General features: G+C 49.2%; 1 protein-coding gene across 1 annotated transcript; it reads left to right on the top strand.

The window, feature by feature from the left end:
• Nucleotides 1-1,651: 1,651 nt before the first annotated feature.
• Nucleotides 1,652-21,743, top strand: Atcay (ATCAY kinesin light chain interacting caytaxin). Its single transcript, XM_035445862.1, has 12 exons — nucleotides 1,652-1,728; nucleotides 2,230-2,288; nucleotides 9,280-9,501; nucleotides 10,485-10,667; nucleotides 10,859-10,961; nucleotides 11,211-11,342; nucleotides 12,317-12,403; nucleotides 13,409-13,507; nucleotides 13,893-13,928; nucleotides 19,687-19,761; nucleotides 20,047-20,079; nucleotides 21,635-21,743. Exons 1-12 carry the CDS (start codon nucleotides 1,652-1,654, stop codon nucleotides 21,741-21,743), a joined length of 1,215 nt encoding a protein of 404 aa, XP_035301753.1.
• Nucleotides 21,744-23,175: the final 1,432 nt, after the last annotated feature.

The raw sequence follows: 23,175 nt of genomic DNA, 5'->3' as shown, positions 1-23,175 counted from the left end.
AATGGGTGAAGACATTCGAGTCGGCCCCGCCTCCCCTCCGGCTCCTTAATCTGCCAGCCATGGTCAACATCTGCAGGTCCCCCACTTCTGGCTACGGGAGACACGCCCCAGCCACCAGCAGGTGGCCTGGTGGGGTGGGCAGTGACACCTGAGACAGGCAAGCAGCCCTTGTCTTCCGATCAGGGAACTGGCTAGGGGTGACATTTTATGACTGGGCCCTGGAATCCTGTTGTCAATATGGAATTGGGAGAAAAATCATGATTTCACAGATGTGGCCCAGTTGGTGCCAGAGTTTGGTTTGTGGGCGTCCTTAGTTGTGTGTGGGGGCTTGTCTGTGTTGCGACACTGGCCTCCAACAAGAAGCACTTCCATCAGAACTGGGGAGTTCACACAGCTCAATGGGGAGCAAGAGACAGTTTAGGGGGTAACGTGCTGGCGGCAAAATCATGAGGACTGGGGTTCAATCCCCTGCACCTACAGGAAAACTACATACAGTAGCTTCTGGGAACCCAGAACTGTTGCCATGCCAACCACCTGCCTTTGCTTCCTAGGACCCACACAGGGGAATAAGGGGGCTGACTCTACCAAACTGTCCTCTGACAAACTCCACAGTGTGCATACACACACATCCCACAGACAAAACAGCTTAAATTAAAAGGTTGGCAAGGTATTGCATACCTTTACCCAGCACTCAGAGGTGGGACTACATGAGAGTCAGGGTTACATAGACAGAGCCTCTCTCTCTCTGTGTCTCTGTCTCTCTGTCTTCTCTGTGTCTCTGTCTGTCTCTCTGTCTCTCTCTGTCTCTCTCTGTCTCTGTCTCTCTCTGTCTCTGTCTCTGTCTCTGTCTCTCTCTGTTTCTCTCTCTCTCTCTCTCTCTCTCTCTCTCTCTCTCTCACACACACACACACACACACACACAATTAAGCTGGAGGACAAAAAAGTAACCCCATCCCTGGAGAGGCAGAGACTGGGGTTGAAGGCTCTGTGCCTTAGCTTCGGGTAGAAAGACCCTGCTTCAAAATATAAGTGACACATAGGGAGTTCCAGAGCCAGAGCTACACAAAGAGACCCTATCTCGAAACATACACAAAAAAACAAAAACAAAAGTGACGGAGGAGGGCCCTGTTGTTGACCTCTGACCTCCGTCAGCATAAGCACTCATGCAAATACATAAACGATTTTTATGGAGTGATGGAGTCAGGGGTGATAGGCTTGGAGGACACCCCAAAGAGCCATGACTTATTCAACCCATTTACAAAGAAGGAAACTCTGGTGCTGGCAGATAGAGGATGGAGGTAGGATACAGCCTGAGGAGTCGGTTCTCTCTTCCAAATGTGGGTCCTCCACAGATGAGATCCGAGGAAAAGGAGGGAGAACGAGTCAGTTTGGGTCCAGGGATGCTCTGGAGAAGGTGGACATAAGAGGTCCCAACGGAGGGAGGCGTATCTGGGGGCTCCACTCGTCACCTGAGTTCCGGCAGGGGTGTCCTAAGCCCTTGTGTGTGCTCATCATGAGACAGGGATCCTCTTGCTGTGGGATGACTCTATCATCCGTGCAGACACGGCTGTCTAGACCAGTCTGCCCCTTCTTCCTCAGATCCTTTTCCGGGGTCACCCAGGCTTCCAGCCGGCTTCTCTGTCCAGCTCCCATGGGGACCACCGAAGCCACACTGAGGATGGAGAACGTGGATGTGAGGGATGAGTGGCAAGATGAAGATCTGCCCAGGTGAGGGCGCCAGTGTCTCTGGCATTGGGACCCATCTGACTCCTGGCAGCGTCAGCAGATGTTACTGATGGTGACAGTGAATTCCTATAGCCAGGCTGGGAGTGGTGACTGAGCCTTGCAGCTCAGCTTCCACAGAGGGAAACAGAGAAAGACTTCTGGCCAACCTGGTGTGCAGAGCAAGACCCTCTATCAAAAGCTAATGAAGGAACCTGGTCAGGGGCGGAGCCCCACCTAGAATCCTCAGTGAGGGGCTGTGGGCGTGGTCGGGGTGGAGCCCCACCTAAAATCCACCAATGAGGGGCTTGGTACATGACTTCTGGAGGGCATCTTTCTCTATGGGTGCTACCTGAGCCATCTGTTCCAAGAAGAGCAGAGTCTGGGGCATTACTGTTTCTTGATCTGAGTGCATTCTCTCCCTCTTCTTTTCTCTAACCCTCGGCTGGATCTGTCATGTGCATTCCTACTGCTGTGTTTTTTGACACTGGTTCCTGGGGTCCATAGACCGCTCCCTGAAGACACCGGGGTGGAGCTGCTGGGCGGCGCGGTGGAAGACTCCTCCTGTAAGCTTACAGAATGCGCAGAAATGCAAGCTAGGTTTCAGGGTGCAGACGGACGGTTGTCCCGGGTGGCATGCAGGGTAGGAAGTCTAGCGCGGGGGCGGGGGGGGGCGCACTGTCGCACCATGTCTTCTCTGTGTCCTTTAGCAGATTTCCCAATGTCTCTGTGCCTCCATCCCCTCAAGGACTAAATGCAGGCAATGTGCTTCCAGTCAAGAAGCAGGGACTCTACCACGAGTTCTAATTGGTCTTAATAATAAAAACCCAGAGTCAGATATAGCGGTAAATGCTGAAAGATCAGAAAGACAAAGGAGCAAGCCAGAGCCACCCCATACCTCCTCACCTTTTCAGCCGAAAAAGGCCAAGCTCCTATCTCTAGCCTCTCACTAGGGTGTTCTAAGCAGGGGCTCCACCCCTGACCATGCTCCCAGCTCTGTTTTTGTTTGTTTGTTTTGTTTTGTTTTGTTTTTCGAGACGGGGTTTCTCTGTAGCTTTGGAACCTATCCTGGCACTTGCTCTGGAGACCAGGCTGGCCTCGGACTCACAGAGATCCCACTGCCTCTGCCTCCCGAGTGCTGGGATTAAGGGCGTGCACCACCAACGCCTGGCCGCCCAGCTCTGTTTTTACACTTAATTCACACAGGGTCTTGCTGAGTGTCCTATGGGCATACTGAATTTATTCTGTACCCTGGTTGGCCTCAACCCATGGCAATACTCCTTCATAAGCCTCCCAGCATGCTCAGCTAAACAGAACGATCCTGAGGACACCCTGGGCCACTCAAGCTCCAGCCAGGGCTCCGTCCACGTGCAGGGAATGTGTATCCCATCCTGGCACCAAAGGGGAGACTCGGGTGTCAGCCCAGTGTTGTAGGTCTGAGGCGATGGTGCCAGCATGAACTGTGAACACAGTAGAGTGATCTGCTGGAGGGCCAGCATGGTCAACCTCAGAAGGGAGGAAGTGGGGCAAGATGGGGTCACTTGGAACTGGGAGACCTGTAGTTGGAATTTTGGGGGTCAACCAGCCATCTCACACATAAAGAGATGGAGACTTATTATTAGTTATGATAGCTTGGCCTTAGCTAGGCTTGTCCCACTAATTCTTTTAACTGAATTTAACCTGTTTCTATTCATCTATGCTTTGCCTTGGCACTTTTTAACTTTCTTTCATTCTGTATGTCCTACTTTCCTGCTTCCTCTGTGTCTGTATGACTGACCTCTGTTGTTTCATCTTTTTTCCTCCACTTGCCCAGCCTAAGTCCCCCTCCTACTTACTCCCCCTGCCCAGGAGTCCCCCTATAACTCCTCCCTCAGTATTGGCTCTTCAACTTTTTATTAGACCAATCAGGTACCTTAGGCAAGCAAGGTAAACAGCAACACATCTTTACATAATTAAACAAATGCAATACATCTTTATTAATTAAATAAATGCAACATATCTTTGCATAGTTAAACAAATATTCTGCAACATTTTGCCCTTTTGTTTAAATAAAAAGAAAAGTTTTAGCTCTAACATAGTAAGACAATAAGAACAATTATTGAGCAAGAATTACATTCACAATATCCAATCCATTTGTATTTGGCAAATTCAGAGAAAATACTCTATTATCTATCCTATATTGGTGAGTCCAAAGCTGTGTAACTAACCCACTCTATCCTAGCCTGTATTACCAACCCACCACCATCTTTTTAGACCTCAAGCCATTTTCCTACACAATCCAAGCTCCTGTGTCTCTCAACCCCATAAACTTTACATCTCTTATGTAAGTTTTTTTTCTGAATTTGGTAACAAAGAAAACTGTAACTGTAACTGTCTTATCTTCAACTTCATCAGAGACCCAAGAAGGATACAATATTACCTAAGTAAACAGGAAGTACAAGCAAGCAACTTCCAAAAAATAGAAATGACAGAAACAGCTGGCTACCTGGACAGTGACCCGAGGTTCCTCTGCACCCTTGGGGCATCCATCTTCAGCCTACAGGTCTAGACATCTGACAGACATTTTTGTGAATCAGGTTGAAGGACTGTCCTACCTTGTCTTGGCAAAGTTTGACAGTCTTTTTCCTTTGTGTCCTGGTTGTCCAGTTTGTATAGAATACTGTAAGTTGAGGCAAGGGCAGTTTCTTGACAAATGGCTGGCTTTGCCACATTGAAAGTAAACTCTTGTTGCCCACCATCCTTTTATGAAGCAGATTGTGCTTCCAGGAGCAGGCATGTCACATTGTCATGAAAAGCCTTAGTTACTAAAGCATCTTAAATGCCATATTATGTAGATCTCTGAAGTGTTTGAAGACCACCTATCTTCCTAAAATATCTGTTTGACCCTGAAAACATACCTAACATAACTACAAGTTTGATTGTTATAGATTACTAACTGCTAACTTGCATTTCTTAATTATCATAAACACTTTGTAATAATAGCTTTCAAGGAGTAGAACTTCATATTAAAAATTTTTAAATGAAGAGGCTCTGAGTTCGAGACCAGCCTGGTCTACAAAAGCTAGTTACAGGACAGCCTCCAAAGCCACAGAGAAACCCTGTCTTCAAAAACAAAAAAAAAAAGAAAGAAAAGAAAAGGAAAAGAAATAGAAAAAATTTAAATGAGCTTCATAGATACCAGACCTTAAGAGTAGGAACATATATACAGTATAACAAAAGTAACCTTAAATTTGCATCAGTATACAAAAATCCATACCATTGTAAAATATTTGAAGTGAATAGTTGTCTTTTTATCCTATATTCCTATATCCCCACTAAATGATGACAAACATCCACAAACTACTGAATGACCAAAACCACCCACCCCATCTCCTGGAAATGTGGGTATTCTGTTCTTTAGACTATTTCCTGTTCTCTGGGGGCAATGACATCTCTAGGGGATCCTGAGAAATTTGAGATAATAGTCAAGTCCTGGGAAAACTAGCTATAATGTTTGTTGTCCAGTCTCTGTGCAACGGGAAAGCACAAGGCTTATTTTCAGTCCTGGCTAGAATAGTCTGTGAGGCTAGACCATCTCAGCCAGTGACCTTGAAGCTGTTCTGGATGCATAACTCTAGGGAAACTGCAACAGAGGCACTCTGAGGGGCTGGATCACCTGAGCCATAGTTTTCATTGGCTAGATCTGCCTTAATTATTAACCCATAATTATGAATCTATGTATTTCTATATGGTTTTATCTTACCAGAGAACTCCTGGCACGTCCTATCTTCCCAGTCTCTTCATAGCATCCCTCCAAGGTCTCTTCTCTCTCCTTCCTTCTTCCTCTCATAGCCCCACCTCTGCTTTCTGCCTGGCTATTGGTCAAACAGTTTTTTATTCATCAACCAATAAGAGAAACATATATACAGAAGGACATCCCCATCAGTGTCTGGTTCCCTTGTTCTGAAAACACACAAACTTTCAAAGGTTACACACATATCTGTATTAACACAAGTATAGACTTGCAACATACACATGCCAGCCAAGGATGGTTCTTTGGTTTATGTTTGATCAGGTAAAAGGCATCTATTAACTTTATAAGTCCGTTTGGACTGTGTAACCATATGAAAGGATGAAGTCATGAGGACTCTGTAACCAACGAGATTTACCACATCTCTTTCCAGGCTTAGAGTTGTTCCCTTGTCAAGGGATCAGCATCTGTGTCACCTGTCCTGTAGTTTTCTAGGTTTATTTCTTTATTTCTATATTCTATTTTTATATTCTATATTCTATATTTCTTTATTTCTATAGCCAAGATTTTCAGGGGGTCTTCTCCAATCAAATCTGGTCTCTATTAATTTTGAAGGAATTCACAGCCTTCATTTGCTGTGGCAACAAAAGCATAACTTCTCCATCAACTCAATACATTTTCTGAATTCCATTTTAAAACTAAGGCTTTCCTGAAGTATCCAGGCTGCTTTAATGCCACAGTCCTTTTACAATCTCAGGTCTCTCAGCAGCTGTCATTCACTCATCAGCATTCAAAAAATTCAGTCAACACAAAACCACTCCGGATCCAGACTCCCGGTGCATTTCCCGTCTTTATGTGGCTTATTCTTTTTATATTAATTTAATATTTCTTTAAAGAATTTACTAATTTCTTTTTTTTCAAGACAGGGTAGCTCAGTAGACCAGGCTGGCTGAGAACTCAGAGATCCGCCTGCCTCTGCCTCCCGAGTGCTGGGATTAAAGGCGTGCGCCATCAGATTTATTATGTAGCTGAAAATGACCCAGGATTCCTGATCCTCCTGCTTCTGCATCCCAAGTGATGAGTGACAGATGTGCATTCTAGGGCCTTGTAAGCTTTTCTTTGTAGAATAAAGTCTTCTTTTGTGTGGGTATGTTGGGGGGGGTGGCAAATACCATTTTATTTGAGACAGGGTTTCACTGTTCAGGACTGTGCTGGAACTTTTCTGTAGACCAGGTTGGCCTCCAACTCACAGAGATCCTCTGGCTTCTGCCTCTGGAGTGCTGTGGTTAAAGGTGTGCACCATCATACCTGGTTTAGCAAATACCATTTTTGAAGGTAAATTCCATCTAACATATGTATTTTTTAGGCAAATTCAAATTTGTTATTACTCTCTCTCTCTCAATGCTATTTAATGTTAAAGCTTAACAACAATCCCCTTTGCCGGGCGGTGGTGGCCCACGCCTTTAATCCCAGCACTCGGGAGGCAGAGGCAGGCGGATCTCTGTGAGTTCGAGGCCAGCCTGGTCTCCAGAGCGAGTGCCAGGATAGGTTCCAAAGCTACACACAGAAACCCTGTCTCGAAAAACCAAAAAAAAAAAAAAAAATCCCCTTTACCTCAAATACTTGTCCTTTGGTACCATTGTGCTGTCAGTTACTATTGTCACCTCCAAATGTGACCCTGGGCCATGAGTTCGATGTTGCTCTGTGGGAACAGTAAGTAGCATTTTAACCTACCTCACGGATTCGGAGGCTCCGCCCACTTCTGAGAAGGAAGCAGAGAGGGTTGCAGCCCTGGGTTCCCAGGGCGCTGGTTAGCCAAAGTGACCACTCGCACCCTGAGCTTCCCAATGGGGACACGAACACACTGCCGCTGCACGGTCCCATGGAGCCTAAAAACAAAACCTCTTCCTGAGTGAGTGACACCGGTGGAATCTAGTTTAGAATTTTCTTGGAAAGCTTACATTTATTTGGAACTCCTGAACTGTGCAGAGATTAGGGAGCTAAAGGGAAAGAGACAGGAGAGGAGCTGTGAGGAGTCTTTACAAGTTTTGCTTGTCACAGGGAATGGAACCGAGAACCATTGCAATAAGGATGAGGGTGCTTCACCCTGACCACACCCAAGCACCTCACTGGGGATTCTAGGCCTAGCTCCTGAGTGCTGTATTGTGGGTTGTTGGGTGTCACGTGTGCATTTCAAAAGACAGCTTATGGAAGGCAGTTGTGTCCACCATTAGGGTTCTGAGAATAAAGTTACCAGGCGGGGTCATCCATTTGTGAAAAGCTCCTTTGCCTTCTGCATCATCTCATGGGTCCATTTGAGAGAAGATTCCAGTCAAAGCCAGGCTCCCGCCACAGTGTCTGAGTGGGATGACAGGCTTGCATCGAGACCCATAGGAGCAAAGCCCCACGTGATGATGGTTGCTTCTCAAATAACTAGTGATGAGGGCTCCCTTGGAGTGTTGTCATTCCCTGAGCACACAGACTGCCGGTAAATCCCCCTGTTGTCCTTAAGCTATCCTGTTCAGACATCACTTTGGGAGCTTTCTGTTGCTGTGGCAACAATGGTGACCAAAACCAGCTTGGGGAGGACAGTGTCTGTCTGGCTTATACTTCACGTCACAGTCCGTCATGAGGGAGGAGGGCAGGGCAGGAACCTGGAGGCAGCAGAAGCCATGTACGGTTTCCTGGGTGCTCCCCACAGCTGCTCAGCCTGTTTTCTTTCTTTCTTTTTTAGATTCCTCATCGTGACCATGGCTTCCCCTCCCTCCTCTCCTCCCAGTTCCCCCACCTCCTCTCTCCCCCAGATTCACTCCTTCTGTTTCCCAGGGATTTCCACCAGACACAGTATAACAAGTAAGACGAGACACAAACCGGCATGTTAAAGTTGGTTGAGGCAACCCATTGTGAGGAATAGGGTCCCAAAAGCCAGTAAGAGAGTCAGAGACAACCCCTGTCCCACTGTTAGGAGTCCCACAAGAGGACCAAGCTACTCAGCTGTCCCATATATGCAGAGAGCCCCGGTCAGCCCCATGCAGGCTCCCTGGCTGTCGGTTCAGTCTCTGTGAGCTCCTGTGAGCCCAGGTTAGTTGACTCTGTGAGTTTTCTTGTGGTGTCCTCGACTCCTCTGGTTCCCACAATCCTCCTTCCCTCTTCCTCAGTGTCCCTGAGCTCCACCTAACGCTTGGCTGTGGGTCTGCATCTGTTTCTATCAGTGGCTGGATGATGCCTCTCAGCTGGCTTGCTTGCTTTTCCAAGATTTATTTATTTATTTATGTATACAACATTCTGCCTCCATGTCTGCCTGCAGGTCACAAGAGGGCATCAGATCTAGTAACGGATGGTTGTGAGCCACCATGTGGTTGTTGGGAATTGCACTCAGGACCTCTGGAAAAGCTGTCAGTGCTCTTAACCTCTGAGCCATCTCTCCAGCTCCTCAGCCAGCTTTTTTCCAGTACCCTGGACCCCTTGCCCAGGGGGTGGGCTCGGCCCTCCCAGGTCAATCACCATCAAAACTAATCTGGTGGCTTCTCTCTTAGGTCCCCTCAGAAGACAGCCACATTGAGCTTCTTCCTGTTCCCAGGTGGACTTGGATTTGGGGACAACAAGTGGGGGTGGGGCAGAAACTTCCTGGGAAGGAAGTCACATCTGTGGGGGCTGAGCTCTGTGGGCAGAGGCTCATCCAACACTGGGGAGGGAGACACCGGAGGAGCAGGAGTTCAAGGCCATCCTCTGCTACACAGTGAACCCGAGGCCAGCCTGGGCTCCCCAAGAGCATGTCTGAGTGGGGAGAGGGCAAGCCATCCTTTCCCACTTGTGTATCTTGGCAGCTCCTCCCTCCACCCTGAACTTAAGCGCAGCACATCGCAAGAGAAAGACCCTGGTGGCCCCAGAGATCAATATCTCCCTGGACCAGAGTGAGGGCTCCCTGCTGTCTGATGACTTCCTGGACACCCCAGATGACCTGGACATCAATGTTGATGACATCGAGACGCCGGACGAGACCGACTCACTGGAGTTCCTGGGGAATGGCAATGACCTTGAGTGGGAAGGTACGGTGTCGGTCCTGCCCTTCTCCCCGCTGGCTCCTCTCTGTCCCTTCTGGTCCCAATGGCCCCAGCATTATGACTCTGGGAGATGCCTTAGGACCACAATGTCTGGTCCCTGCATCTGTGTGGAGACTCTGTTGTCTCATGGATTCTCACAGAGGATCAAGGTCCAAATGAACCCTACCCAAGGGGTTACAGGGGGGCGGCGGCTCGAGGGAACTACACACCCTTAGGAGGTTCTAGAATAGATATGCACGAAGCCCAGGTAAACAAGAAGTGGTGTGTGTAGGTGGGAACCACCCCTCCCTGGCCTCTTCTAGCATGCTGGCCACACACATCCCAGACATCAGATGAGTGTGGGGATTAAAAGCATGAGCTACCATGCTTTATGGAGAGAGAGAGAGAGAGAGAGAGAGAGAGAGAGAGAGAGAGAGAGAGGGAGAGGGAGGGAGGGAGGGAGGGAGGGAGGGAGGGAGGGAGGGAGGGAGGGAGGGAGGGAGGGAGGGGGAGGGAGGGAGGGAAACAGCTGGCCTGGGCCAGATGGTGGCAGCTGCTAGCTTGGGTGCAGTCACTAAGGGCTTCCCGTAGGAGAAGGAGAAAGCAGCGTAGCCAGACTGGGGCAGGCGGTGGTCACCACTTTGCTGTGGCTGAGCCAAAACACCAGACACAAACGACTAGTGGGGGCAGGTTTATTCTTGCTGACTGTTGGGGGCTGCGTCCATCGTGGCAGGGAGGCCTCAGCTCAGCCCCTGGGCATCACATCAGGGCAGTAAGCAGGCTAGCTCACTCAGGTGTTCCCAGAGCGGCGTCCCTAGGATTTCAAGTCCTGCCACGTTCACAGATTAACCGAGGGTGGGCAGGCGGGGGGAGGGGGGGAGGCTGGATTCACGCCTGGATTCATACCTTACCTTACCTTACCTTACCTCACCTCACCTCACCTCACCTCACCTCACCCCACCCCACCCCACCCCACCCCACCCCCGCAGACGACACTCCAGTGGCCACTGCCAAGAACATGCCGGGTGAGAGTGCGGACCTGTTTGGGGACAGTGCTGATGACGGCAGCGCAGCCAACGGTCGCCTGTGGCGCACTGTTATCATCGGGGAGCAGGAGCATCGCATCGACCTGCACATGATCCGGCCGTACATGAAGGTCGTCACCCACGGAGGTGCCTGTCCCCGCCACCCGGCCCCACCTTGCTGGGGTCGGGGGTCACCGAGGACCGCGGCTCTCCTGGGGGGGGGGTCCAGCTGGGTTGTGCAGGAGGATGACACACTGGGTGACGCTGCTCGGGGAGTGGGCGGACATGGTCCAGCCTGGGCTCCCGTGACACTCACTCACAGGACACCTCCTTCCCAGGGTACTATGGGGAAGGTCTCAACGCCATCATCGTCTTCGCCGCCTGCTTCCTTCCAGACAGCAGCTCCCCCGACTATCACTACATCATGGAGAATCTGTTCCTGTGAGTCCCGTGGGGGCCCCGCCGGGAGGTCAAAGCTAGCCTGGTCTGCAAAGCAAGACCGCATTCGAGGCGCTCAGAGACAGCATGTGGGGTTCTCTGCGGTTTTGGGGAGCGGTGCTAGTGCTGGAGATCAGGGCCCTGGGTGGAGGCTTAGGCTCAGCTCCCTTCCAGAATGTTCCGGAAGGCGCCAGCAGGGCGTGCCTGTACCCACGGTGCCCCCACATAGGAACCCCGTGCCGGTCCCCACAGATATGTCATCAGCAGCCTGGAACTGCTTGTGGCCGAGGACTACATGATCGTGTACTTGAACGGAGCCACGCCCCGGCGGAGGATGCCTGGCATTGGCTGGCTGAAGAAGTGTTATCACATGATTGACAGGAGGTGAGAGCGCAGAGACTGGCACCGAGGTAGGAAGCTTGAGCCCTCAGGTTCATTCCCCATCTGCCTGGGAAGCAGAAGCCCAACCAAGGACAAGGTACACAAGGCTTTGAAGGAAAGCCACCCTAGAGGCCTGCCAGTATCTGCTGGTGACTGATTCCAGGGGCCCCTGGAGAGGGAGGTGCGTGTCCTTCCATCTCTAATCCTGGCTCAGAGCATTGAATACTCAGGGGCCCTCCTCAGAGAGGAGTCAGAAAGAAGGCCTTTCTTTTTTCATGGCTCAGTAATATTCCAGCTGGGACCAAACTGTATTGTTTCTGCCTGTGCATCTGTGAGTAAACATTGGGTTGTTTCCACTTTAGGGTTTTATGAATAGCTTCAGACAGATTTTTCAAACCCACAAGCACTTCCTAGAATTCAGGACAGAGTGTGTGTGTGTGTGTGTGTGTGTGTGTGTGTGTGTGTGTGTGTGGATGTGTGTGTGTGGATGTCTGTGTGGATGTCTGTGTATGTGTGTGGTGTGTGTGTATGTCTGTGTGTGTGTGTGTGTGTGTGTATGTGTGTGTGTGTGTGTCTGTGTATGTGTGTGTGTGTGTGTGTGTCTGTGTGTGTGTGTGTGTGTGTGTGTGTGTGTGTGTGTGTGTGTGTGTGTGTGTGTGTGTGTGTGTGTGTGTGTGTGTGTGGTGTGTGTGTGTGTGTGTGTGTGTGTGTGTGTGTGTGTGTGTGTGTGTGTGTGTGTATGTCTCTGTGTGTGGTGTGTGTGTGTGTGTGTGTGGTGTGTGTATGTAAGGGCCACACCACTGCATGGTGTTGAAATGTCCCAGGGCCTCTAAATCTGTACACTGTAAGGATGCAGTTGGCTAAGAGGACTTGGGGTGTCAGGCTGGGAGACACTGTGGGTAAATGATCCAGCTCCTCCCCTTCGGCCTCCCTGCACCCCAAGCCTGTGACAGCTTCCTCCTCACCTCCCCACACAGACTGCGGAAGAACCTGAAGTCTCTGATCATCGTGCACCCCTCCTGGTTCATCCGCACCGTGCTCGCCATCTCTCGGCCCTTCATTAGGTACGGTATGGGCGCTGTCCTGGTTAGGACCCTGCCTGGCCGCTGTGCCCTGTGTGTCTGTTTCCACTGACCACCACCTTGTCCTGGGGACCTGATACTTACTGATCCCGCCAGACCCAGTGATCTCCTGTCTTGGCCTCCCCAGCTCCAGGGTTATGGTTGCACCATGCCTGGTGTTTTCTGTTCATGCTGTGGATTTGAACTCAAGTCCTGATGTCTGCACAATGTAGCCATATGTTCTGGCCCTTGTTTTTTTGTTTTTTGTTTTCTCATTCTTTTAACTTTATTTTCTAATTAATTTATATTTTATATTCCAATCCCAGTTCCCCTTCCCTCCTCCCCCTCTCCCCTCTCCCCCTCTCCTCCAATCTGCTCCTCAGAGAGGGTAGTCTAGGAAGTCTACTAAGTCATCATCTCATTCAGGCAGGACCCAGGCACCTCTCCACCCACACACCTCTGTGTCTAGGCTGACAAGGTGTCTCTTCAACAGAATGGGCTCCACTAAGTCACTTTGTGCGTTAGAGTGAGATCTTGGACCCACTGCCATTGCTGGCGCTTGTTTTTAAAGCCGTCTCCCTGTGTAGTGCCAAAATGGCACCCCTGTCTCAGCTCCATGAATTCAGGAATGACAGGCATGTACCACCAGGCTAGGCAGATAATTCTGCTTTTTATTTGTAAGAATATGTTTAAAGGGCTGGCAAGAAGGCTGTATGGGTAGAGGAGCTTGCCACCAAGCCTGACAACCTGAGTTCATTCCCCAAGACCACATGTTGGATGGAGGGGACCGACCATCTCAAGTTGCGATCTTGTTTCATTAATGCACACACAGTGAATAACTGTGAGAAAACGCTTCTAAAAAGAACATGTCTGAGGTGTTTGTCCTTCATCACAGTCCTGCTGAGGCAGCAGGGTCATGAGTTCCAGCATGGGCGATTTGGCAGGTTGGGCGTGGTGTGACCCAGCTCTGCCTGGTGACCCCTTGTCTGCTCTCTCGTGTCCTGTCAGTGTCAAGTTCATCAGTAAGATCCAGTATGTGCACAGCCTGGAGGAACTGGAACAACTCATCCCCATGGAGCACGTGCAGCTGCCGGAGTGTGTCCTGCAGTGAGTGTCCCTCATGGTCCCCACCAGCACACTTCAGGCTGCAAAATGGCCCTCAGTGGCTTCCTTTCCATTGTGAACACTGTGGGGTCAGACAGACTGCTCAGAAGTTAGCAAACCAGCTGCCCTTGTAGAGGACCTGGTTTCAGTTCTCAGCACTCACATGGGGCTCACAACCACCAGACGCCCCCTTCCGACCTCCGAGGGTACTGTACACACTCACATCGAGTCCATATCTCAGCACACAGCTCAGGAGTTGTCACACTGAAGTTCTGTCCCCAGTCCCTGGCACCCACCCTCCCCCTTATCTCCATGGCCCTGACAGCTCCTGGGAGTGGCTCCACTGTCTCCCTATCTGACTGCCTTCATGTGTTTTTCTTTCCCTCAGGTATGAAGAACAGAGACTCAGAGCCAAGAGAGAGAGGTCAGTGTGGCAAGGCCTCCTGATGAGGCCTGAGGAGCAGTTTGGTGGTTTCTGCTTGCTGGAGACCAACTGATGTCGCCACTGGCTCAGTTCTGCCTTTGGGTGTGGCAAACCTGAGGGCCTGAGTTCAAAGCCCCAGCACCCATGTAATCCTAGACCTGGGGATGGAGATGAGATCATGGGTCTCACAGGCCAGCAGCCTACCTGAACCAATGAGCCCAGGGCTCAGCAAGAAACCCCATGTAAAAAGTAAGGTGGATTGGGCCAGCCATATGGCTTGGCTAGTAAAGGACCCTGGTGGTGGAAAGGACAATCTATAACGTCCTCACACGCACCTCACACACACACAAAGACCTGTCCCTCAGATGAGGCCTCTGGAGTCAGCCATGAATTCAAATCCAGCCTTGATCATCTATTAGATATTATTTGTCTTTTTCGGGAGTGGGTATGTAAGCTACAGCACACGTGTGGAGGTCACTTGAGGAGAGTCAGTTCCCTTTCTATCAAATAGGGATCAAACTTGGGTTGTCAGACTTGGCTGCAAGTGCCTTTACCTGCTGAGCCATCTTGCCGGCCCCTACCTCCCTCATTTAGTTTGAGGACCTTACTCAGCACAGAGCACAAAAGGGGTGACCCCAGAATTCACATCCGTACAAATGCCAGCTCACACTGGCTCACATGACCTATACACATTCACACGACACCTGAGCTTGGGCCTGGAGGAACCAAGATAAGGTCTCTGTTTCTTTTACATTTTTGTTTTGTTTTATATCCAGAATGTGTTTATTGGGATGGTTCCCACTGGTATTGAATCAGGTGCTTTTCATTGCTGCTTCCCCCTGAAGGAGCATCCTTCTGTCAGCCTTGCTTGTCTGCCTGTGGGCTGACAGACAACAGCAGAGCAGCCAACACACAAGACTACTGTTTGTGTATGGCTAAAGACCATGGTTATTTTATTTTATTTTATTTATTTATTTTGTTTTTTTTTTGAGACAGGGTTTCTCTGTGGCTTTGGAACCTGTCCTGGAACAAGACCAGGCTGGTCTCGAACTCACAGAGATCCGCCTGCCTCTGCCTTCCAAGTGCTGGGATTAAAGGTGTGTGCCACCACTGCCCAGCCCGTGGTGATTTTATAGCATCCTGGGCAATTCACACCCGTAAAGTAGGAATTAGGGCTCTGCACCAGGCACTTTTTCTTGTGTTTCCTCTTTTCCTCTTCTGGAGAGGGATGAGGGAGATCCTTTTTTTGTTTTTGTTTTTGTTTTTGTTTGTTTGTTTGTTTTTCGAGACAGGGTTTCTCTGTGTAGCTTTGGAGCCTATCCTGGCACTGGCTCTGGAGACCAGGCTGGCCTCGAACTCACAGAGATCCACCTGCCTCTGCCTCCCGAGTGCTGGGATTAAAGGTGTGTGCCACCAACGCCCTGGCGAAGGAGATCCTTTTTGAGAGGCATGTTCTCATAGGGAGGTCGTTACCACCAGAAGGGAGAATTCTCCCCTGACTGAGAATCAAACCCAGGCTGCAGCGGTGAGAGCGCCAAATCCTAACCACTAGACCATCAGGGAGCATAAACACAGTTTCTCTGTGTGACAGTCTTGGAACTCACTCTGGAAACCAGGCTGGCCTGGAACTCACAGAGATCCGCCTGCCTCTGCCTTACAAGTGCTGGGTGTATGCCACCACCAACCAGCTCTGTCTTGTCTATCTTTAAAGTTAATTTCAGCGTGTATAATTCCTCACCTTTCCTGTCCCAGTCTACAACTGGGCACAATAGAGCCCAGTCACAGGGCTGTGCCTTCTCCACCCACCCCTCAGAACTTTCCAAATCCTAAAGAGATACTCTGCACCCATCCCATGCTAACTCCCTCCCCTGTCCTGTTCAAACTGCTGAGCTCCGTGTCCTTATATCACCTGTGTTGGCATGTTGTCAGAGCTGTATTCCTTTTTCATGACTGGGTCTCACTGGAAAGGGTGGAACCCAGTGGGTCCCCTGCCCCCGTTACCCCTGCCTTAGACACTGATGGCCCAGTATTTTTCTTTTTTGAGACAGAGTATTTAGAGGCCATGGCTGGCCTCAGAATCCATGCCTCAGTGTCCCCAGTGCTGGGCTGGGAGGTACGGGACAGGAAACACAGATGTTCCTCCTGCCACCTGCACCTTCCAAGCCTGGACATGGGCCGTAGCTCAACTGGTACAGTACTGGCCTCGCTGGGCCCATCCCCTGTTGTTTTAAATGTTTTTACTCTTTTGGCTTTTTCAGGGGCCCATGACCCAGCTCCCAAATAAGTCACACACACAGAGAGGCTTATTCTTAGTTATGAATGCCCAGCCTTAGCTGGGCTTGTTTCTAGCCAGCTTTTCTTATCTTAAATTAACCCAACTACCTTTTCCCTCTGGACTTTATCTTTCTTACTTCTTTTCTTTTCTTCTTACTCCTTGTCTGTCCAGGTGGCCAGGCCCTGACACCCTTCTCTCCTTGTTCTCCTCCCTCACTCCTCTCTGCCTGCCAGCCTGCCTGTCCTTGCTCCTGCCTCGCTACTGGCCATTCAGCTATTTATTAGGACCACCAGGTGTTTTAGGCAGGCAAAGAATCACAGCTTCACAGAGTTAAACAAATGCAGCTTAAACAAAAGTCACATTCCTTAAAATATTCTGACATTTTCCCCTTTTTGTCTAAATAAAAAGAGAAGATTTAACTTTAACGTAATAAAACTATATACAACAAACAATTATCAAGGAAGAATTAATTTACAATATTATGTCCATTTGTAGTTAGCACATTCAGAGAAAATAATGCATTAGCTATCCTATCTTACTGAATCCAAAGTTCTCCACCTAACTTACTTTCTGTCATATCTAAGGAAAGCTGCAACTGTAACTATCTAATCCTTAACTCCATCAATGACATGAGAAGGGTATATTAAGTAAGCAAAAGTGCATTGCAAACATCTTCTAAAAACTCTAGAATGACAGAGATATCCGACCACCTGGACAGTCACCCAAAGTCCTCTGCAATGTGGGGGCACCCATCTTCAGCCTGCAGGCTAGAGTATCTGGGAGACTTTTCAATGAAGCAGGAAATTTGAAAGACTGTCCTACCTATATTGGCAGTTTGTCAGTCACATTCCGGTATCCTGCAGAATGCCTGGCAGTTTCTTCTGGGAAGCAGGAACCCTGAAGGCCATCCCGCCTTGTTCTTGTTTTGACAAAGTCATTTTCCTGTGGGTCCTGCATGTCCAGTCTGCACAGCACACTGTAAAGAGTCAAAGGCAAGAGCAGGTTCTTTGCCCAGTGGCTGACCTTGTCACAATGAAAGCAAACTCCATGAGTTTCTTCAGTGCCCATCATCTCTGAAGTAAACTAGTGCTGCCAGGAGCAGATGTTTCTCATTGTCTTGAAAAACCTTAAGTTAACAAAACATTTTAAAGGCCATATTCTATAGGTCTTTGAGAGGTTTGAAGGCCATCTGTCTATCTACAATATATCTCCTTATGATTTGGAATGCATATTTAACATATCTACAATTTTTATTGTTATAAATGACTAATTACAGACCTGTTTCTTGATTATCCTAAATAGTTCATTATAATAACTTTCAAAAACTAGAATTTTACCTTACATTTTAAAATGAACTGTCTAGGTACAATACCTTAAAGAGTAGAAACATATATACAAAATGTTGTAACAAAAATAACCTTAAATTGGTATCCATATACAAATATCCTTTAAAAAAGAATAGAAACATATATACATTGTGCTGTAATAAAAATGACCTTACATTTGTATCAGTACACAAAAGTCCTCTAAACAAGAGTAAAAACATATATACAGTGTAACAAAATTGACTTTGTATCCATATACCAAAATCCATGCCAAGGCAAAATATCTGAGATTAATAATTTTTCCTATATTCCCCTAAATTATAACAAGCATCCATGACCCACAAAATAATCAAAGATACCACCTTTTCTCTTGGGAATGTGGGCAAAGTCCTCTCCATCCCTCTTCCTGCTGGCTGTGGTCGAAGACATTCCATCCCCAGGGGTTTCTGAGGAAAATTTGAGGTAATGGCCAAGTTCTGGGAAGACCAGCGGTAACCTTTGATGATAAGTCAAAGTTCAGGAGGTCAAGTTTCAGGTCTCCCTTGGTCAAACCAGATCCATGTCAACCTGGAACAAATCCACAGGCTCTGTTTCCGATAGAAACAAAAGCAAAACCACCCCCCCAAGCATTTTTTATTTCTTTTTCTTTCTTTTTTTGTTTTGTTTTTGGTTTTTTGGTTTTGTTTTGTTTTGTTTTGTTTTTTTGAGACAGGGTTTCTCTGTGTAGCTTTGGAGCCTGTCCTGGCACTCGCTCTGGAGACCAGGCTGGTCTCAAACTCTCCACAAACCCTCTTTCAATTCCAGGTCTCTTAGCAGCCATTCTTTGCTTTTCAGCAATCAGAAAATTCAAAAATCAACACAACAGCATACAGGATCCAGACTCCCTGTGTGTTTCCCATCTTTACGGGCCTTTTTTCTTTTACTGTCTCTTTAAAGACTTCATTTTATTTTTTAAAACTATTTTTCTTTCTGCCTATACCCATTTTCTTTCTTTCTTAAGCCTGCATTTATTGTAAAACACACTAGAACCTGTTTAGAGGTTTTTCTGTTGGACCCCTTTTACTGTGTATCTCTATTCTTTTTTTGACCACAGGAGCAAACTAGAAATTAGGATCCTCAGGTGGCTTTCTTAGCTGGCTCCACCCAATGTCAGGTTGGGTGGTGAAAACCAAGCCTGAGAACTGCTTTAACCCTTTCTAGCTATGGAAGCCCTAACCTGCCCTGCTTGCTGCAAATGGTTCTTACTTAGCTTTCAGCTTCTAGCTTCTATTCAGCACTGCTGGCGAAAAGAGCCGTGTCTTTTTTCCCCCATTTTCTTGGATATCCAAGGTCCACGATGGTACACCATTTTATTATTTTAAATGTTTCTTACTCTTTTTGCCTTTTTGCTGGGCCTGCCATGGAGCTCCCAAGTAAATCACACACAGAGACTTATTCTTAGTTATGAATGCCCGGCCTTAGCTTGGCTTATATCTAACCAGCTTTTATTATCTTAAATTAACCCAACTACCTTTTCCCTGTGGGTTTTTATCTTTCCTACTTCTGTATCCCTTTTCTTCTTACTCCATGTCTGACTGGGTGGCTACCCCTGACACCCTTCTCTCCTTGTTCTCTCTTTGCTCTTCCTCCCTCGCTCCTCCTCCTATTTATCCTCTCTGCCTGCCAACCCCACCTATCCTTGCTCCTGCCTCGCTATTGGCCTTTATTAGGACCACCAGGTGTTTTAGACAGGCAAAGAATCACAACTTCATGGAGTTAAATAAATGCAGCATGAACAAAAGTCACACACCTTAAAATAATATTCCCCAACAGTCCCCATCCCCACATAAGCCATCTGGGCAGCACAGACCCAGCATCCCAGCACTCAGCATGAGGAGGCAGGAGGATCAGGATTGTATGGCCACCCTCAATTATATAAGAAGTCATAGGCTAGACTGGGCTACATGAGACCCTGTTTCCAAGAGTGGGACAGGGCTCCTGCCCACCCCCACCTCACCTCCTTGCATTATGGGTCACACTTATCCCCTCCTGGGCCACCAGCTCTCTCCAACACACCAGAAACAATACAACCCTAACATCAGTCCATGCTTGAAGGGCGGGTGGGATCTCGGAGCCCCAGCTGCCTCTCACCCTTGTCACCTAGTTCTGTCTGCCACAGCGCACGGCCAACACAGCCGGAGTTCCTCATTCCCAGATCCGATGGGAAACCAGAGACAGTGGAAGAAGAGGACGGGTAAGCACAGGGAGCAGGAACAGCAGACCAAGGCAGGGAGGGGACACTGGGAGGAAGAGAGTGTGGTTAATGCCTTCTTGAGCTTGGTGACACCTGAGCAGCTGCACCAGTCCCCTCAATTGTGTCTGTTCGGGCTTTTCCCTTTTTGCTGGGCCTGCCATACATAGCAGGTAAGGGACACCTGCTTTCTGTTAGAAAAACACAACATGGTGGCAGCATTCCTGGGTAGGTTTCCAGCCACAACCAATAAATAGGAAAATAACACCCTCTCCTTCCCACCCACAGCTCAGCGGAAGTGATGGAAGACCAGGAAACGAGGTGGGTGTAGCACAGGGTGTCAGGGGTATGCATTTATTTCCTGTCTGTGGGACATGGTGGCCATGACTAGGACACCCATGCACACAGCCAGGTTCAGATGCAACCCAGAAAAAGGAGGAATGGATATGTGGATGGATGGGTGGATGGATGGATGGATGGATGGGTGCATGGGTGGTTGGATGGATGGATGGATGGATGGGTGGATGAATGGATGGGTGGATGAGTGGATGGATAGATGGATGGATGGATGGATGGATGGGTACATGGATGGGTGGGTGGATGGATGGGTGGATGGATGGATGGATGGATGGATGGGTGGATGGATGGATGGGTGGATGGATGGGATGGATGGGTGGATGGATGGATGGGTGATGGGTGGGTGGATGAGTGGATGGATGGATGGATGGGTGGATGGATGGATGGATGGATGGATGGGTGGATGGGTGGATGGATGGGTGGATGCATGGATGGATGCATGGATGGATGCATGGATGGATGCATGGGTGGGTAGAAGGATGGATGGATGCATGGGTGGGTGGCTGGATGGGTGGATGGGTGCATGGGTGGGTGGATGGATGGACAGATGGGTGCATGGGTGGGTGGGTGGATGGACAGATGGATGGGTGTATGGGTGGGTGGATGAATGGATGGGTGGATGGATGGGTGTATGGGTGGGTGGGTGAGTGGATGGATGGATGGGTGTATGGATGGATGGATGCATGCATGGGTGGGTGGATGGATGGGTGGGTGGATGAGTGGATGGATGGATGGATGGATGGATGCATGGATGCATGGATGGATGCATGGATGGATGCATGGGTGGGTAGATGGATGGATGGATGCATGGGTGGGTGGCTGGATGGGTGGATGGGTGCATGGGTGGGTGGCTGGATGGGTGGATGGGTGCATGGGTGGGTGGATGGATGGACAGATGGATGGGTGTATGGGTGGGTGGATGAATGGATGGGTGGATGGATGGGTGGGTGGGTAGGCCTTGTTGGATAGAGTCATGGTTTGGTGAGTTGATGGGTGTGTAGGTTTGTGACATTGATTGCACGGGTCCACAGGTCTTTATTGCTATATTCCTGGGAGGGAGGGAGTTCTACATTAGGAATGTTGGTGGCAGTCATTGCTCTTTGGGTAACTGACTGAGTTTCCCTGTGGAAGCTCACCTCCACCTCAGGCACTGACCCCACTCTACTTGTCTTGTGCCCTCCAGCATGTCCTGATTTAACCAGGATGTATTGAAGGATAGAGAAGATTCCAGACACCACATAACCTCCATCAGAGGCCTGTGGGCCCCGGATTTCATCCTGCCTCATCCTGCGTCCGTCATCCAAGGACACCTGGCTCCTTTGTCCCCTCTGAATCCCAGGTCCTTTCTCACCGCTTGAGTATATTTCACTGTTCTTACTGTAAGAAGGCGCTGTGAGCACATTCTGGAATGGACTGGGTCCTTGGCCAATACCTTTTCACACTCTGAGCTTGTGGTTGGCAGAGCTGGACATAGGCGGTGTCACCCATGGGTCCTATGTGACCTGGGCTCTTTCTCCAGACCTCCAAAGCCCCAGGATGCCTCTTACTCTTCCAGCTGGGATGGCATGAATGTGTATTTTGGACTGACCCAATTAAAGACCCTTCGCTCACCTGTCGCCTCTCCCTAGCTGGAGCCTTGGATGCCTGGTGGCCCTGGCTTTGGCTTTTCTGTGGAATGTGAGCCATTGTCCCCTCTCCCTCTCACCCCAAGCAGGGCTGTGACCACTGACCTCACATCCCCATTGACACCTCCTATTCTGCCATTTGACTGTCTTCAGGGCCCTTCAAGCTGGTTGCACACATATTGATCAGACTGGTGGTCCCTCCCCCATAATCTAGAACATTTTAGAGCCCTTTAAAGTAGCTGTGACTCCAGGGATTTTAACTGATATCTCCTCTCAAGGGAAGGAGCTGTGTCTACCTTTCATTCCCCTGCCTGGACCACACTTAGGCTCTGTGTCACCAAACAGGAGGTTGAGACTCCAGCTCAGTGTATGAGGACATGAAAAAAAAATGAAGATACAGGACTGTGGGGGCTAGAGGATCTGGGGGATCCCCTAGGAAAACGTCCCACTGTGGCCACCTGACAGGTTTGGCTCAATACTAGTCAGGGCTGTGTCCAGACACCACAGGAATGTAAGGAACAAGCCTCCTGTCTCCAGGGGCACTGAAGACCCGATGACATTTGTAAGGAAGGGTTCCCTGTGATCTGGTGGTGCATGCCTTTAATCCCAGCACTTGGGATGCAGAGGAAGGAGGATTTCTGAGTTCCAGGACAACCTGGTCTACAGAGTGAGACCCTGTCTACGAAAAAAGACCACACAGGATCACTGGGCCTCACCGTCTCCAAGGAATGGAACCCATCCACCCACCCCACCATGAGGGATTTGGCCTCTGTGACGTGCTGCTGCTCGTTCCTGAACCTCTGATGGCCCCAGGAGATCAGCTTCTACCTGGAGAGTCAAGGTCTCTAGCCAGCAGCACACACACATCTGAGCTCTGCTGACCACAAACTGAGGCCTCTACTCTGTGGCCCTACAACAGGACCTGAGAGGGCACTGGTTTTTTTTTTGTTGTTGTTGTTCTGAGACAAGATCAGCCTGGCCTCAATCTCCTGATCCTCCTGCCTCAGCCTCCTGAGAGCAGGTATGTGTCCTCAAGCCAGACAGGGCTTTGTAAGTCATGTTTATCCAACATAAGATAGACGAGGGGAACTGAAGATGGTGCCCCAGCTCCAGGTCCGTGGATGGTCTCTCTTGGCTTTTGGAAACAGAATCCTCAAGGCTTTTCCTGCCAGGTGGCTTCTGGTGACAACCAAGGCCTATGACACAAGGTCAGCTGTGGCAAGGATGAACACAATCCTGCTGGCCCACAAGGGTCTGAGGTCATGTCCCCAACCCTGGGAAACTCTGATGGGGGATGCCTGTAACCCCTGCTGCCGTGACCCACCCTCCACCCCTTGAGATCACCAGCACCCCCTGACCACAGGGAGGCAGGACTTGGAACCACAGCCACAGAGGACCCTGAGACAGGAGAGAAACCCTGTATTGCTTAATATCC

The sequence above is a fragment of the Cricetulus griseus genome, chromosome 5, assembly GCF_003668045.3.
Source record: "Cricetulus griseus strain 17A/GY chromosome 5, alternate assembly CriGri-PICRH-1.0, whole genome shotgun sequence".
Lineage (NCBI taxonomy): Eukaryota > Metazoa > Chordata > Mammalia > Rodentia > Cricetidae > Cricetulus > Cricetulus griseus.
This window is presented reverse-complemented; position numbering and strand designations above follow the sequence as displayed.

Excerpts from the sequence above, each read along its gene's own strand:
- Atcay (XM_035445862.1), top strand. The coding sequence starts at position 1,652 with ATGGGGACCACCGAAGCCACACTGAGGATGGAGAACGTGGATGTGAGG. Across the intron at positions 11,343-12,316 it reads TATCACATGATTGACAGGAG|ACTGCGGAAGAACCTGAAGT; the intron begins GTGAGAGCGCAG and ends CTCCCCACACAG. Across the intron at positions 13,929-19,686 it reads CTCAGAGCCAAGAGAGAGAG|CGCACGGCCAACACAGCCGG; the intron begins GTCAGTGTGGCA and ends TGTCTGCCACAG.